The sequence below is a fragment of the Corvus kubaryi genome, unplaced genomic scaffold (genome assembly GCF_017639235.1).
Source record: "Corvus kubaryi isolate FWS band 111438036 unplaced genomic scaffold, C.kubaryi_AGA036_p1.0 37394, whole genome shotgun sequence".
Taxonomy (NCBI): domain Eukaryota; kingdom Metazoa; phylum Chordata; class Aves; order Passeriformes; family Corvidae; genus Corvus; species Corvus kubaryi.
The window spans coordinates 10,545,933-10,563,383 of record NW_024581133.1 but is presented as its reverse complement, the minus strand read 5'-3'; the positions used below and the strand labels follow the sequence as shown (position 1 = coordinate 10,563,383).

General features: G+C 47.6%; 1 protein-coding gene across 4 annotated transcripts in view; it reads left to right on the top strand.

Annotated features, from left to right (window-relative positions):
* Window positions 1-9,383: 9,383 nt before the first annotated feature.
* IGDCC4 (immunoglobulin superfamily DCC subclass member 4) overlaps window positions 9,384-17,451 on the top strand; it is an 88,821-nt gene continuing 80,753 nt past the window's right edge. The window contains exon 1 of one of the 4 annotated variants that reach the window (XM_042039330.1): window positions 9,384-9,660. In XM_042039330.1, coding sequence (XP_041895264.1) covers window positions 9,552-9,660 — 109 coding nt within the window. In that variant the 5' untranslated portion in view covers window positions 9,384-9,551. The remainder of the gene's footprint in view (window positions 9,661-17,451) is intronic. The other 3 variants (XM_042039331.1, XM_042039332.1, XM_042039333.1) reach the window with 3 other exon arrangements.

Here is a 17,451-nt window from a genome sequence, read left to right as displayed (position 1 = left end):
GGATGGCTCGGTCTTTATATAATTATTCCATAAATCGCCCCATTTTCTCCCACAGAAAGGCCTCCCAGTCCCTTCTCTTTGCTGCAGCAGGTTGTTATCCTGAACACAATATGACAAATGCATTTGAAGAACTTACTTTGTAAGCAAAGGGTAAAGAGAGGGAGCCTGCTCCTGTTTCCATCACATGGCTGTTTGCCCCAAGGGGATTTGCAAAGCAAGGGAAACAACGTTACAGCTCAGGAAATCGAGCGTGAACTCCAGGACTGAAGGGAAAGCATGGCTGAAAAGCTAATCAACACAGCTGAGCTGCCAAGGGAGCAGCGGGCAAGGGCATGGCCAAGCAGGGCCCTGCTCCTCCTTTACTCCGCTCTTCCTTCCACTGGGTTGCAGCTTGGAGGTGCCTCCTGCATTCCCTGGAATTAGCTCCCGTGATGAATTTTGAAGTCCCTCACAGCGGTGACAAAGGGAAGCTTTGGCATCTCTGAGCTGTCACTGTGCAAGTGGCATTTTAGTCGCTGCTGGGGACAGGGCAAACTCAGTCCAGCAAAGTCACCTTGATGAGCAGTGCCTTCCAAACCATCCCAGCTCCTTCCTGCTCAGATTTGCTTCTGAGAAGCTTTTAATTCTCTTCTTCTTATTCCTTTTCCATCCTCATCCCCTGACTAACTCCAGATTCAGGCTGCTTAGCTGGAAGGCACAGACCCCAGGGCAGGCTCTGCCTGCAAGAAGTCAGATAAACTGTTCTCCTGTGGGCACCCAGTTTTAAAACTCCCACAATTTGTGTACAGCGGGACTTTGGGGACCTCTTGGCTTGGCTGGTGGTTTGATAACTGAGCTTGTGTTGTTTCTCTCTCCTCCTGCCCTGAAGAAGATACTTTTTAAAAATACAGCAAGTGGGAAGGAAAAAAAAAATAAGACCTTTTTCCAACAGGGATATAAAACTTCCATCAAATCGGCTGTGTCACTAGAGACCCAAAGCTAATAAGTTGATCTTACAGATGTATAATAAACTCATTTATTAGGTTTTTATTTTAGGAGTTGGTGGTATTAATTAGATTGATATGGCCCATAAATCACTTGATCTGGCTGAGCCCTCAGATACTTGTAATTTAAATTAATACAAGTACAGCTTAATTAATCTGATTAAATCCTGGGACAAGCAAGGCAGTGTTTGCAGCATCCAGGAATACATCACAAGAAAAAGGAGTATTTTAAGGTAAAGCAGCTTCTCTGGAGGGTCAGTTTTGTTCAGCTGGTGATTTAGGGGACAAGAATGGAACTACAGAAGATGCAACCAAAAACCAGACACTCTGGCTCTGCCCTGAGACCTAGCAGCTGGGCAGAGCTCATCGCAGCTTCTGGGCCCAGCAAGGGGCTGAACTTCACAAATTCATGGCAACCGCTCTAGTTTCAGGGAGTCCTGATCTTTCTTCATCCTTTGGCAGCAATAAATGAATTCTCAGAAGGTGAGTTTAAGACATTGGTGAGCATAAGCCACAGTGTGGTCTCTGTTGTGGTCACAATCTTGATTTTTTACTCCCTTCAGTGCTACTGAGAAGAGATAACATTTCTTTCCAGGAGGGAATAATCCATTAATTGGTTCTTCCTTGCTCAAGAGACAGACCTTTCCAGGCACGAGTTGCCATGTTCCCCAGGCCAGGAGCAGACCTGGACAGGAAACAGAGGAGGCAGAGGTGGAGGTGAGCTGACATGTCCCACCTGAGACTTACCTACTCTGCTATTCCCTTCCCATCCCGAGTATTCCTCCTCAGGGATGTTTCCGAGTAGTGGATGGTGATTTTATTGTGACTTGCCTCTAGAGAAGATGGAATGCACCCTCCTGTGGGACACACTTTGCAGGGTGCTCTCGCAGGGGTGCACCCGTCTGCTTCCCAGCATTGATGGTTCCTAAACCTTTTCCAGGTGGATAACACCTGACACTCAAACAGTGTTTCCATCTATTTTTTTTCCAGAATGCTCTGTGCTTACAGCTCTCAAGATTGATGTTCCAAGTCTGTACAGTTCAGGCAGTTGCTGAGTAGCCTTTTCCCTACACTCCTGCTAATTTGCCTTAGTCTAAGTGAGCTCCCCTATGGATAGGAGTGGAATTCAGACCCTGTGGTCCGCCCTAGCGTTGGTTCCTCTGTTGTCCACAAGCTCTCCATGTGGGGTGTAGGTACACGTCTGGTATTTACAGCAGCTCCCTAGAATCTGAATGAAAACCCCTTTCAAGGCTCCCATGGTATGCTTAGCAGCAAAGCACCAGCCCAGGGCTCCTGCAGCCGCAGGTTGTTTCCGTTAGAGTGTGGACGCCATAAAATATGTTTTCTTTAGAAGCAGGAGATAATGCTGTTACAGCAGTTGGATTAATCCAATATTCTCCTTCATCTTCAAAAGAGAATTGCCTAAATAGCCAGAGAGAGGCACATTTTATGAGTCCTTCTTAAGGGCTATCAATCAAACCTTCCAAGAAAGGCACTGATGCCCTTTTGCTCACGAGAGGGAAATTGGATTCCCCACGGCTTTGCTTTCCGTCTGCTGTAGCCTTGCCGTGTAATCGCTGCATCGCAAAGGGTCTGGCCATCATTTTCTTCTACTGGTCTGAAGAAAAAACCCACATGGAGGAAACCTGTAAGAAGAGAGGGAAAACAGCCCAATTAAAGGCAATGATCTCTTAGCTCTCTGCCCTCTCTCCTGCCTGGATGAGGCAGATGTAAAACAATAGCTTTATTTGTGCAAGTTTTAATTGGGTAGTTCAAAGGAAGGAGCGGAGGCTCTTTTGATCTCTTGGTGTGTTTGAATGCCACGTTGCAACGGTGTCTGCTGGCCACGGAAGTGACCTCTTGTGTTAATTAGTGTTTATCTGAAATCGAATTAGCTCACAATTGGGAGAAAACAGAGCGAAAAGCAGGGGATAAGCAGAGATTTGTGCAGTTTTCAGAGGTAAAAGCAGATCTGCTGAAGTTGATGTTAAAATAACTCAGAGAACATTACATTTTTGCTTTGTTTTTCTAACACTCTTGGTCAGATGGTCCCATTTCTCTTCCTAATACCCTGTGCTGGCTTCATCTTTGCTGAGTCTGCTGGTCCGCGCCGCTCATTGGAACTTAAACCATAAACCAACACCGAACAATGATGCATTATTTATAGCAGACCGAAGGCTGTGAGGTTGACAATAGTGCAAAGCTTCTCTTTCTTGTGGTCAGTAATCCATAAATAAATACACCATCTATTTAGGTTTGCAGACTTGTCTGATGGATGGGAATAGCCTGCATTATACAACAAGGGCAACAAGGACCTTGTGAAAGCCACCACCTGCTTTTGGGACAAATCGGCTGTTTCTGAATAAACTCTTGATGGAAACAGGGGGTGTGAGAGCTGCCCAGTCACCTTTCTGGTGCTCATCTGGGAACTCTCTTGAAAGTAAAGGGAAAGGGGCTTAGAAATGCATAAAACCACCAGGTTCTCTGAGTGAAGTATTAGCAAGGACAGAATTTTATAGCTAAAAGTATCTCGCTGGACAGGTATATAATCCTAGTTTCTGAGCAGAGAATAGCCAGGGTTGTGGAAATCAAACATCTGTCCAAACATCTATGAACATCTGCAGGCCTTCAGAGTGTTGGACTGGCTGAAATCCCATCCTCAGAACAGATCTGGATCCTAAGGTTTTTCAAGTGCAGAAAGGAATGGTTTTATTCCAACCTTGCTTTTCACTCCTAAGCTGGCTTCAAGTGTCAGCAGGCTGGACTTCGCTGCTTGCCCCCGCAATGATCTCATCACTGTGGGGGAAGGCACCCCAAAAATGCCATGGTGGCACTTACTCTGTGTCCTTGGGCGTACAGCATTATATTTTCTGGGATTAGCCACAAGAGGGTGGCATGAGGATGTGCACCAGGCAGCCTCCCTGCTTTGCCACATGGCATTTTATAGCCAGCTCTGTAGATCCAATAAAACTTTGGAACAGATCCTTATTTTTGGCACATGAACACATTTCCCACTACAAATGAGCCTGCTGGGTGTTTCTGATGGCAGCCCTGACAGAGCGTATTCCTTGATGTTACACGTGTTCTTTATGCCTAAACCCAGCCTTAGTTAGTGGGTACCATAGCAGCATATAAAATTTAGACTATTTAGGATCAAAACTTTTATTGGTCCTTGGTAACTGCTGTAGGGAGAAGTCCACAGGTGTTGTTTACGAGAAAATATTATTTTTCCTAGTCCTGTGTGTTTACAAGACAGTGATGTTCCACATGACTGCTTTATAACACACTGGGATGGTTCCAGTAGGTTTTTATTTGGTTGTAGCTGACAGTGAATGAGCTGGTTAACAACCATGCACAAAAATGCCTCAATGACAGCAAGGGAGAATAACTGAAATGAAATAGATTCATTTCATCCAAAATCTCAGCCTGGATTGTCTTGATGTGTTTTTTTCTGAATTGGACTGTCAGCAACCCAACCCAATTCACTTGTCTCAAATGATCACAGAATCCCAGAATGGTTTGGGTTGGAAAGGACCTTATAGATCATCTCATTCCAACCCCTGCTATGGGCAGGAACACCTTCCTCTAGACCAGGTTGCTCAAAGCTCCATCCACCCACCCTGGTCTTGGACACTTCCAGGGATGGGGCAGCCACAGCCTCTCTGGATAACCTATGTCAGGGCCTCACCACCCTCACAGGGAAAAATGTTTTCCAAATATCTAATCTAAACCTACTCTCTTTTAGTATGAAGCTACTCTCCCTCGTCCTGTCATTCCATGTTCTTGTTAAAAGTTCCTCCCTACCTTTCTTTCACACCTTCAAAATCAGTCGATGTGTCTCCGTGTAAGGCAAATTCGCATTTGGTTTTGCAAAGCTTCACCTCACCTGGCTGACAAGTCCCAGAAAGAGCAAGAACCAGGGCACCAGGACATCCAGGCAGCAATATAAATCAAAAAGACATAAAAACCCATGCCAAATTTGATGTTCAAAGCTTTGTAAATGCTGGAGGTTTTGTACCTTACTTTAACATGATAGTTTTCCATGTGCAGGCAGAGGGATGATGTTGGTACTTAGAATCCACCCTACCCTCATTCCTGCTCCATAGCCTGGCACTGTCTATATCATAACTCCCCCATCCTGGATCTGTGCAGGTTTCTTCAGGGTGTGAGTCTCTGCTCACCCGTGGCTCTGGCTGTAGGACCAGGGCCCTTGCACGCAGAAATCCCTTTTGCCATGAACATATTTTAAATACAAGCTTCCGAATCTCATTATGTGCTGCCTTTTCCATTCGTTTTCCTCCTAACAATGCACCTGCCAATATCTGCCCCTGAGCTCCATTTTAAGCAGCGTTTTCCATAGTTAATGTCACACTCTTGCTCCCAATCTATCTTTGGCAACTGCTGACTGCCTGCAGCACGACCACGGGAAGAAGGAAGGCCCTCCCTGGGTATAACAATAACACAACACCCATTCCTGGAAGAATGATGAGATAAGCTGTGTAATAAATATTTATAAGAGCAAGCGTAATGAAATGGATGTGTAGGATGCTGAGTCTCCCTTAGGGTTTGGTCATCACATGTTTTTTTCCTCTTCTTTCTTCCCTGTGATACAGAATTGTCCTGATGTCCCTGGGTTGTTGAGCAAATTGCTCATTGTGTTGCTCACTTGCACAATGCATGTTATTATGTACAACCAGCTGCTCCTGTTTGGCATTGCTCATGCATACGGAACAGGAGGCTACCGTCACTTTCCTTGTCTGGAAGTCAGCATTCCCTCCAGCATTGAAGTTGCTGCCAGACCAGAAGAAGTCTGGGAACAAAGTGAGTCCTGGTGGTAAAGGTCCCCGAGAGACTGTTTCTGGGAAGACCAAGGTTTAAGTCTTGCAGTGAGTTTGAGCTGATCCAGCTTTGTACTGCTGTTGAAAACTTCCTCATGTCTCTGTCTATCCCCATTGCTTTCCTTGTGCTGGCACTAACTCCTGAGTGATTGCACAGGGAGCTGGAGCAGGGGCCCTGATTTTGTTGTTGATGTTGTCACCAATTAAGTTTTCAGCACCATCCTTCCCTCTGTCCAGCTCCAGGCTCATTCAGACACTAATGCCGTCACCAAGGGAAGAGCAGCCAACTCTTCTGGTAATTAGAGCTGCTTAAGTCCATCATAAAATGTCAACCTCAGCACTGCAGACACGTCTGGAGTCAGGGATGGTCAGAAAACAGAGGAAGGCTGTATTTGAGACTGGGAAGTTTAATCCTGCTTGGGAGAGAAAGAACCTAAGATGTCAATCTTCTTGCTCCTCACTGCTTTCTCTCTGAAATAGCTTCCCCCTGTTGCCCAGGTTTCTTTTATTTTAGGGTGGTTTTTTTGGAGCAAGTGTTGTTCTTTACCTGAATTTGTTTAGTAACTTGTACAACTAGATCCTGGTAGTCTGAATCCCACAGCTGCCAGTTGGAAGTGTACATGGGCTGCTTCGTGTGGGTTTGGATCTAGAGCTGGAGAAGTTCTGGTCCAGATCCCTCTGTAATGTGTTGTTGTGCTCTGAGGTCTCTTGCATGACACCAACGTTTCAAGAAGCATGGATCCTCCCTTGGCTACAGGCTGCCTGCATGGGAAAAACCCTAAAAAAATGAGGCTTTTAACCCTTAAAATGGGACTTTGCACCCTAAAAATGTGTCTTTGGATGTTCAAAATGACTGCTGAGCTACATAAATTTATAGCAGCTTTTGCTGAATTTCCCTAGTGGGCTATTATTCCTTGGATCTTATACAAACCAAGACATGTGTATGATACACTGTCCATACACCTGACTCACCAAAAAAATTTTGTAGCACAGAAATAATGTCTCTCGAAGGGGGAACGAAAAGCTGAACTACAAACACCTGCCATTTACTGCTGCTGCTCTGCCCGTCACACTTTCTTCTCTCAGAGTAGCAGAGGTTTGCAGCTATCGAAAGGCAGAAACGCCTCATTGACAGGAATAGGAACGCTGGGGAGTCTACAGCACATAAATGGGGGTTTTGCTGCCCTAAGTATTGGGGCAGAAACACCATTGTCTGGGGAGGGAATGTCCCTTCTGTTGGCATGGCCGTTGTCACTTTGTTCTTTATGGACTGACAGCCAGAGAGTTATCTGATCCTTCCCAAATATTCTAAGTGGCTCTTTAGCCAGGCTCTTCCTCTGTAAGTGCCACAGGGAATCATTTCACCTCTGTGAGCAGACACTGGGACTTGGTGTTGCTCCTGCAGAGCACAGGTGTTGTCAGTGTGACAGAGCTGGTGCTCCAGGTGATGTTTCTGCCACCTTCTTAGTTCGGGGGCTGTTTGCCAAGTCATCTTTTTTTCTTTTCCCCAGGGGCAGATATTAAAGGAATATGTGTTGCAAGCTTGGGTTTGTCAAAATATTGGTTTAATTCCTTGGTTTAATTCCATGCAGGAAGACAGAGAGGTGCCATGGAGGAATCAAGTAACAGTAAGATCAGGTAGAGAGCTAAGACAGGGATGAGACCTCAGTTTTTCAAAGCCTGGTCTAACCCTGGTCTGCTGACATGGAGCTTGGTCAACACCTTAACACAGACAGGTGCTCTTAGCCAAAGTGTGCAGTGTTTTGCAGACCACTAGCAATTTTCCTTATTTATATTATGCCAGACTTGCCTGACTGCAGGGTAAAGTTTTTCCTTGCTTAAAGGGAGGGAGAAATGTCTGGGATTTGAAGAAAAAAGGGCAGGAGTGTGTCTGAAAGAAACCACTGGCAGACACAAGTAGATATTCCTTTACAGACTAGTTAAAGCATTTTGACAGCACCCTTAAAACCCTTAAAACCACCTCACACATAAAGGAGCAAGTGGGAAGGACTCAGAGAGAAAGAAGGGTTTGTTGATGATGTTAATCTTTACCTCCATGTTGGACTAGTGCAGAAGATAAGGTGGATGTTACTACCCCTTTTTCTTTCCATAGGGAGGCGAGATGGTGCAGGAATGGGGTCAGTAGAATGCTGTGGCCTTATTACACACTCCTCAGCAAGGTGCACAGTGAGTGCCCACCTGATGCTGGGCAAAGCCCCCCTGCACATCTGTCCAGAGGGGGGGTGGGGGGCTGCTGCTTCCCAGGGTTTGTCTGTACTGGCAAGTGCCAAGTATGAACTTAGAGTTGCATAACTCACACTCATGGGAAACCTTCTTCCCACCACACAGCCTTTTTGGTTTCATTTAAAATTTTATAGTTCATTATACAAGCTAATAAATAGGAGGGTCTGGATTAAAAAGGTTTCTCTTTTCATATTCTGCGTAGCTGAAGCCCCCTCCGCATTCCACACTGCTGTGATGAAACATCGCTGTGTGCTGGGCAGCTTCGTATCCTTTTGGAGTGCAAAGCAGACCCACTCTAAATAAGGCTGACCTTGTGTTTGGTGCCAGGTACCACTGCCGAAAGAAGAACTTGGTGTCACTTGCCCTTGGGACTAAACCTGCACCTGTGGCTTTATGCACAGACATGTGGTGCGAGTTTGTGTCTGGGACCCAGCCAAGCCAAACTGGGAGTCAGCAGCTCTGGACTCCATCTCTCATCTCCTTGCCTCATTTCCACTGCTTGGCTCAGCTGGTGGATAGGTCCTGCCGCTCTCCGCAGGGATGGGGTGCAGACATGCCACACGATGTATTTTATTTGCTTTATTTTTTCAGACGGCTGAGAAGCACAGGCTAGCCTTTGACGACCACTGAACGATATACACTTGAAGGAGCTGTGCCTCGAAACTAAACCCCAACAAAGCTATGGCGATGCGGGAACTGTGACGATGCGGTCACTGGTGTCCGTTTGCCTCCGCTGCCCAGCCGGGCTCGACTCGGTGAGCTCCGGCAGCCCCGACGGGCAGCGGGGCCGGGGAGGCGTCGCCGGCAGCACCGTGAAGGGAGCCCGGCGGCGGGAGAGGCGCAGCGGTGGGAGCGGCGCGGCGCCCTCCGCGCTCACCCGTGGCAAACCAGGAAAAAACGCTAAAGAGAATGGGGGGGCCGTGGAATTTTGATTTTAAAAGCCACATAAAATGTTATAAATGTTTGTGGCTTGCGGAGCTGCTGCGGGCGGAGGAGCCCCGCACCTGCCCTGTCCACCCCCTCAGGGAGCGAGGCCGCTCCCGGGGCCGGCTGAGGCGTCGCCGGGCAGCATCGTGAGGGGAGCGCGGCGGCTGGAGGCGGCCCTCCACGATCACCCGTAGGAAACCCGGAAAAAAATACTAAAGTGATTGAAGAAAAAATTATTTTAAAAACGCCACATAAAATGTTATAAATGTTTGTGGGTTGTGGAACCGCCGGCGAGCGGATGAGTTCCGCACCTGCCGTCCCCCACCCTGAGGGAGCGCGTACGCCCCCCCGCCGCGGGCTGGCAGCAACCTGTTGGTGCGGGCGCTGCCGGGCGGCGGGAGGAGCCCCTCGGAGGGGCGGCCGGGCCGCTGACAAAGGCGGAGCAGCGGCAGCCCAGGGCCGCCCCCGGCAGCGGGGCCCGGCGGGCAGTGCGGGGCTGGGGCTGGGGCGCTCGCACAAGATGGCGGTGGGGCGGCGGGAGAGTGCGCTCCCCTCGTAGATGCGGCCGCGGCGGCCCCTGCTCCCGGCGCCCGGCAGGGCTTACATGGCGCTGGAGGACCTGCTGCTTTGTCTCTGCTTCTCCGCCCTCGCCGTCCTGGCTGTGCAAGGTGGGTGAGGAGGGAGAGGAGGGAGGGAAGGTGTCGGTGACCCCCCAGCCCGCGGGCGGCCGCGGTGCCACCTGCCTTCACATGGGTAGCGGGCGGCTCCGCGGGGATGCGCTCCCTGGTCGGTCACCCGCTGTACCAGCCTTCCTTCCACTTTAGTGGCCATTTACTCCCGTCGTCCTTTTCCCCCCTTAGTGGCCGTCCCGTCCTTCCGTGGCCATTCCCCCCCTCTCCCCATCCCCTTTTTCCCTCCGAGGCGGACGACAGCTGTGCTCACGGCCCGTGCCTAGATGGTGTTTCCTTTGGGGTCATCATTTGGGGGGTGACACCCTCACACTTTGAGGGCGACGCGCCCCCAAAGGAACTCCCCTCGGTGTCCGGGCTGGGTGGGCAGCGGACCAGCAGCAGCATTCCACGGTGTCTGCCTGGACAGTGGCAAGTTTCTGCCAGAGGGACGGTGGCTGTGCCAGGCTGGCAGGAAACGAAGCGTTTGTCCGGCACAGGGTGGCCCAGAGCAGGCCCAGGTGTCCGGCAGGGCCATGGAGGGAACCCTTGGCTTCCCTGCCCTGCTCTCGCCGGCATGGGACACACGGGTGGGCAGATGTCCCATTGGTCAAGGAAATGACCCAGGAATAGCCATGCTCCTCGCTCTCGTGTTTTGCAATGGTTACACAAACGGCACCGTGCGAGGGCACACGTACGCGGCCGCCGGGCGTGTTGGTGGCTTTCTGTGGTTGCCGTCGAAGTTTGCATTGGGGGTCGGCTGAGCAGTGGACCTTAGGTTGTGGGGTTCCTTCCCTGTGTGTGCACAACACACTAAAGGTTTTGTTCTCATGTCCGAGAAGGGCTTGGAAAGGTATAGGCTGGCAGAACTGCATCAAAAAATGTGAGCGTGTGCCACGGACTTGCTCTCATCTAAAATCCCCCCTGAACAGGGTATTGTGGTGGAGGAGCCATCCTTATGTCATTATACATTTTTATTCCTTATAAGATGCATTCCGGTTCAGCAGAGCATAATAATAGCACGTGGATGGCTGCAGGGTTGTTTTTATTTTCTTTCTTTTTTCTTAGAACATTATGAGCTCCTGTTAGGGGTACATTATGATTTGACATAGGTGCAGCTTTTCAGTGGCTGTTGTAGAAGTGAATAACGGTCCATGTAAATGGCCCATTGCCACCAGTGAGTGTGGATTTTCCTAGATGGATGGCAGGCTGTGACCCCACCAGCAGCCGAGTGGGTAGGCTGGACTGGGTGGGAGCTGTGCCTCCTGTGTGTTTGAGCAAACAGCTAAGTGGATCCCAAGGCTTGTAATGGACAACAGTGATTTTAAAAGAAAAAAACCCCAACAACAACAACAACAACAAAAAAGCGAACAGAAAAATGGGGGTGGTGGAGTGGATGTTGTTTTTCCAAACCCACTTCAACAAGAAAAGTTCACATGCTTTTCGAGAATTTGCAGTTGTGACTTCTTGGTGTTTCTTGCAAGCAATTAGGCAACTAGTGAAAATTGTTGCTGTTTGTTTTCTAACAATGGGCCACATCTTGTATAGGGAGTCAGTGAGTACATCTGTACAGTCCCAGTCTCTGGACGTGCTGCTGGGTACATGTGGATGTGCTTTTCAACAGGTGGGTTTGATTCTGAAAAGAAAAACACGGACTTGTTTCAATCTGAAAGTAATCTGGCAGAGGGTTGAAATGGTTTTGGGAAAGTCTGCATTTGATCCCGAAGCTGCCTGTATTTTGATCCAAAGTCCAAGCCTCGCTGAGTATGAAGTACCTGGGAGAGGAGTGGAAAATCTACCCCCCCCCTCTGGGCTTGATGGAAGTAGTGCCAGTGTACACTTGCTGGGGGTGTGATCCAGTGTTTTTGAAAGCCTTCTGCTGTCTGACTTTGAGCCTGTTTTCCCTGCAGTAGCAGGAAAGGGTTTAAGGAAAAAAACAAGCACTAAACAACTTTTCAGTTGACTCCCAACAAGGGGGTTGTGCTGGTTCCTTTCCTTGGGGCTCTCTACAGGGGACGTGTTGGTGGGAAGTGGGCTGAGCTTTCTATTCGAAGGATCAGCTGAAATCCATCTGGGTTTGTATAGTTTGGTTTTGTGGTTGAGTTCTCTTGCTTTAGAACAGATTTCCTTTTTCGACATCACCTCACTTGAGTTGTGATTTGTTTTATCCTTCCTGTCGCGTTTGTCTTGGCGGCGTGACCTCGCAGCCGCTGCCTGCCGTGAGAGCCTGTGCCGGGGAAGTCGTTCTTCCCATTGTTAGGGATCGAGTGTCCCCGCTGCTGCGGCCGCCTGCGCTTCGCAGGATGTCACCTGCCTGCGGATCCGCCGGCCCTGTGACTGTGGCGTTGCAATGTCACCGGGATGGGTGGTGCAGGGAAGCGGTGTTTCCTACAGCCCCCAAGAAACTGGGGGGGCACTGACAGTGCCAAACACTGTGCGCACAGCGCTGGCGAGGCTTCACCTGTATGCCCTTTCCAGAGGTAGGGTTCTCGTGCCAGAGGTTGGAGCTTGCTGCCGTTGTGCCGTGGCTGTTGTGACAGCCAGTCTCTCCAAGCCAGTCAGGGGCTGCTCCAGCATGGGGAATGCTTTTTGCTGGCATTTGTCTGTTTCTCTTCTGGTGTGTAAAGCTGAAGGAGAAACTGCTCAGGTTTGGTTCTGGTTTTGTCTCTCCTATTTTCCCTAGCTTTTTCTTTTTTTTTTTTTTTGGTGCCTTCACTGCCTTGAAGTCCAAAGTGAAGCAGAACAGGCTCATTTTCAGGCATATCCCTCTTTTGCAGCAGACTTTCTCCTGGCAGCTGTAGCAGGTTTGATCTGCTGTGGAGGCCCTATGGGGGAGGGTGACTGCTGGTGGTACATGAGAAACTTTGGAGTGGTGCAAATAAGAATTGGAAAAGAAAACATTTGACAATCTGCCTCTCCCTGGGGATGAAGGGAGATGATTTTCCCCGCATGAAGCCTCATTTGGAGATGGAGGCAGCTTCTGTGGGACAACATAAGTGTCTCTGCAGTGGGAGCACCAGGCCCTCCTGAGTTTGCAAAGCACTGGGGTGGGCTGTGGCATACACGGCATCTCTTCTGAGTACGCACTGTGATCCCAGGCCAGTGACTTCATCTGCTCTAGCAACCTCACGGCCCATCTTTAGCCAATGTAGCGACGCTTCTCTATGTCAAAGGTGAGGATGAAATCCATCAATAAGTATTCAGTACATACATGGTCTTTGTCACTCTAGTGCACAGCTATCTTGGGAGCAGAGTGCTGTGTTGTCCCACGGGTTTGTGACTCCTGATACCATATTGCTTGCCAGATGATTTGAATTCTTACCTCCCCTGGAGCTGCTTTTCCAAAGGCTGGCTGTTCTCCCAGGGAAAAAATCCAGGTGCTTGTGAACCAGTCTGGGCATTTGCAGTGTAAGAGATGCTGCTTGCACTATTTACATGCTCCTCTCCTGGTTAAATGGCTTCAAGGCCATTAAGCCTAGTCATGGTTATATAATTAAGATGGAAATTAATATTTAATCTGATTGTAATTTGTTGCTGGAATCCATCCCAAACTGTATCCCTGTGTGAGGTGAGTGGGTACCTGAGGGAAAATTGAGGCCAGTGTTACATGCAGGGTATTTTTTGCATGGACACTGGGAATCACAGGTCTGCCTTGGGTGACAGAGAAACCCTAACCTTTACAAACCCCGAGTGATCATAGTCATTTTGTTATCAGTAGGAAGCAAATGTTTGTTTTATAGTCAGCTGTAATACTAGAGGGGATATGGTAAATCATTGTTATCAGTGTTTGCCAAGTGCAGGTTGGGCCAAAATCAACTCTGGTGCAATTTTGTTACTTTCTGGAGAAGAACTGGCTCCACTTGACTGCAGTATTTTTAGCTGGTTTTTGAAGGTGAAGAGGTGTAATTATCCCATCCAGTTATCTGTCCATCTCCCTTTTCTTTTTCCCAATGATTCCTGGACCTGCTGGTCAGTCATAACTAGTTTGGACATGGACAATTCAGAGTTTTTGAAAATAAGTGACCAAGTAGAGGAGGGAGATGCAGTTTCTGCATGGACTGAAGGAGAAGCACTGGAAAACCCACCTGTGGAGGAACCTGAAGTGCCTCAATGGCAGGAAGAGCTTTGAGCAGATCATGAACCTTGTTTGGGTAGAACTGGGCAATCCACTCACAAGACACAAAACTGCAGGAAATCACAATCTCAAGTCCTTGTATTCATTTGTTTATTTTTGAAGTATTTTCTGCTGTAAAACATTACTTATGATTACACCAGCATTCACGTTATGGGGCTTGGTGTCTGCTTTGCTTTCTTTTTTTTGGGAAAGCACTTCAAAACACAGGATTTGGAGCTGCTGTGACTTTGGCTGTTTTAATTATCTTTGTGTTGGTCACTTGCTGTCTCTGCCTCAGTTTCCCCACTTGTTTCCACTGATCAGAGGATGCTTTTACACGCTGTAAACATGAAGAACACCATCACTCTTAAGCGCTCTTCTTGCATTTATTAAATCCCTTGAGTAAGTGACCTCCAAGTGCTGCTTGTGCTTTTCTGACTTAACAGCTTGTTGGTGAGAGGATCCACAGCTGCTAAAACTGAATTTGCCACCTTCATAGAAAGCAGCATTGAGCCATGTTTTTACAAGCCCTTCTAGAGCTGCCAAACCCTCCACCAGATGTGGGGGGAAGTCTGAAGAGCTTCTAATTTGTCTGACTATCACTAGTATGCTGAAGTCATCCTTGAAACACCGTTGTATTTCCTAATTCTGAAGTATCATGGAGGCTTCAAGGAAGAGGAAGAGCTGGTCAGTGTTTCCTTGCAGGAAGGTAAAATTCTGCTGGAGCTGCAGCTGCTGAGAAGGGAAATTCGTGGGGGAGCCAAACCAGGTGTCTGAGCCTATCTAACATTGTCCTGTTTGCAGGTGTCAGGACACTTTGTGAGTGTGTAGGTCATGGAGCTTCTCCCTTGGACGTGTTTTTGTTCATGTCACTGATGCCCTTTGGTGTCTCTGAGTCAGATCCTCTCCGGCTCCTAATCCATGTGATCCTGCTGTTGTGATATGGGCTGGCTTTATCTGAGAAGTCCAGCAGCTGCTGTGTCTTATCTCCATGGGTAATAAACATACTTTGTGGTGGTTATGATAAGCAATTACTGTGTTCCAGGGAAACTTTCATATCAGATGTTCTGAAATTATTTAAAAATATTTATCAGCATTTTAAACACAATTGCCTGTTATTGCCTTATTAAATTCAATAGCCTGGTTTATTCTATCCTTTCTTGTTTTTCTGTGTTTTAATTTTTTTTTGAGATTTTTTTTTGAGATCTTTTTTTGAGATGAAGTTGTTGAGGACAGGTCATCAGTATTAAAGGTGTGTTAATAAAATGTGGGCATCCCCAAGGTTTGCTCCCAGCCTAAATTGGTGGGAGAATTAAAATCTAGCATGTGAAGTATTGCATTTGTTCTCAGTCTGCTGTGGGCTCTTTCCCTTGTTCTGACTGACTTCTCTGGTCTCATTTCCTGCTTGGGTCTTTGAACCACATTGAACCCACATCCCTTTGGAGTTGGGATGGCTTAGCACTTTGTTAAATGTAAGACTTTGGGAAATTAAACAGTTAAAAGGGTGCTAGGATGGCAGAACTTGGTGGAGCAAACCTGGGATGCAGAAGCAATGCCAGGCTGGCAGCAGGGATGTGATAAAGTCCTAGTTCTGTTTTACTGTGTGCTGGGAAATGTGCATCCTTGATGGTTTCTAAATTGACTGTCAATAGATGATCAAGGTAATTGGTGTGACCAAAAGGTCATTACTTAATGAAATGGATTTCCCATGCCCTGTCAATACACTGAGAGTTTTGGCAAAATCTGTTCGTGCACTCAGGGCTTTGATAAATCATCTTTTTTCAGAAGCATCATCAGTGCTTACAGGTTCCAGAATTGCCTTAAGTTTTGCACCTAAGGTAAGGCTGTCCTCTCTGTGGCTGTTGGCTGGCTGTTGGATACAGCTGCAGAATGGGTGCATGTATTTTCCAGACAAAACTTGAATTTTCCCTGATATTAAAACTAGTCAAGAGTTCACTGATTTTTTTTTTTTTTCTGTGCATGTGAGAAGGATTTTCTTTTGGAAAGAAGGATGTTCTTTTGGAAATCTTTGTCCCTTTTTTGTCTCTTTTTAGCTGATGGTCTAGTGAAAATGTGCTCTTACCTTTCTGCAGTTATCTGTGCTGCTTTAAAGGAATGTTGAGCATAGTCCTCCTAATTAGATACACCCAGAAGGGACAGAGCCAAGTTTGAACCCATTTTTGTGCCCTGCCGGTCCCACCTGTCTGTCTGACTTGTGGCAAAGCCTTGAAAGAGCTTGTAAGAAAGAGACAGGGAGCTTTTCATGGAAAGAAAAACCAAACCAAACCAAGGACTGGGGAGGGCAGAGAATTAGCAGGTGTTCAGGCTGATGTCGGGGGGGGGACACAGGGGGACGGGGATCAGCATGTGGTTTAGGGGTGGGAGCTGCCCCTGTGTGGGAGATAAGGGGCTCCTCGTTGAAGGTTATCTTCAGCAAAGGGGTACAGAGTGTGGCATGGGGTGGAGGAGCTGGGGCTGCTGGCTTGGCTTCGTGGTTTTCTTGCTTGATAGGTATTTCCCCCTGTCACAGAGGCTAGGGCAGCCCTGCTGTTGGAGAATTCAGGCTTTCACAAGAGGGTGATCCTGTCTGTGGGTGACAGGTCTGTGTGGTTTGCAAAGACACTTCTGAAGGCACGTTGCATTGTTCCATAGCAAGGCATCTTGGCAAAATACACTCAGATAGGATAAAAAGGGAAAAATAATCCCAGGATTTGATCCAACACCAGCTCCTTTGCTGGCTTGGCAAAAATTGTTTAGATTCTCCCTCCCAATAATGGTTTTGTAAACATAATACTGCCTATTAGCCATGTAAATTACTGTCATTGGTGGCAATTGTTGTGATGGAAAGATAAGTATCTTGAAACTCTGGTTTGATTTACCCCCCCTGCCCACCCAGCTTGCTAACCAATTGTTTGTGTCAGTGCTGATTGTGGTTTTTGTCAGAGAAATCAAAATATTGATCAAATTTATTTAGCCCTGTGTTCCCTAGGTCACAGTAAAGGCAACTTTTCTTTCTTTTCCTTTGTACTCTTTTTCTCTGTACTGAAAACAAAGGGAACCTTTCCTCAAGAAGATGAGCCATACGTTCCCAAAGTCAAAAGTCATCTGCTTAAAGAGGATCCTTAGGAGCAGTCTTCCTATCTGGAGGCTTTTCTCAAGAGTCTGTTAGTGGAAAATCTGGCGAGCAGCATTGCCACAAATACTATTGTGGGGTTTTCTTTATGTGCACAGTGGGGAGAGATGGACGTTTCTCCCAGCTGCTGGCAGAGAAGAGCTTCCCATTTACTTTGTACTTGTGGCTGCTGCCAGGATTTGCTGTTTAGCAGCAGAGGAGTTAAGTGAGGGGTGAAAGGCTTCAGCAACACTTCAGCAACCAGGCACGAGACTGAGCTGTCAGATCATTCTCTGTTTTTTACACCAGTGAAGGCACTTGGGATAGTTCTGTATGTTTAAGGCAAGCAGTATATTGTGCTGCCTTCTTGTGTACTGTGGGAAGCTGAGACATTTCTTATTCCAGGTTTAATGGTTGTGCTTGAGAAAGAGCATCTCTTAAAAAGCAACACCCACTCCTGACTTAAACATTTTACTGTGGGTGCTTGTCCATCACAGCCCCTCAGGAGGCTGGTTTGATGTCCTTGCTCAGTGATGTGCACCTTCAGTTTGAGTTTACCCAGCTG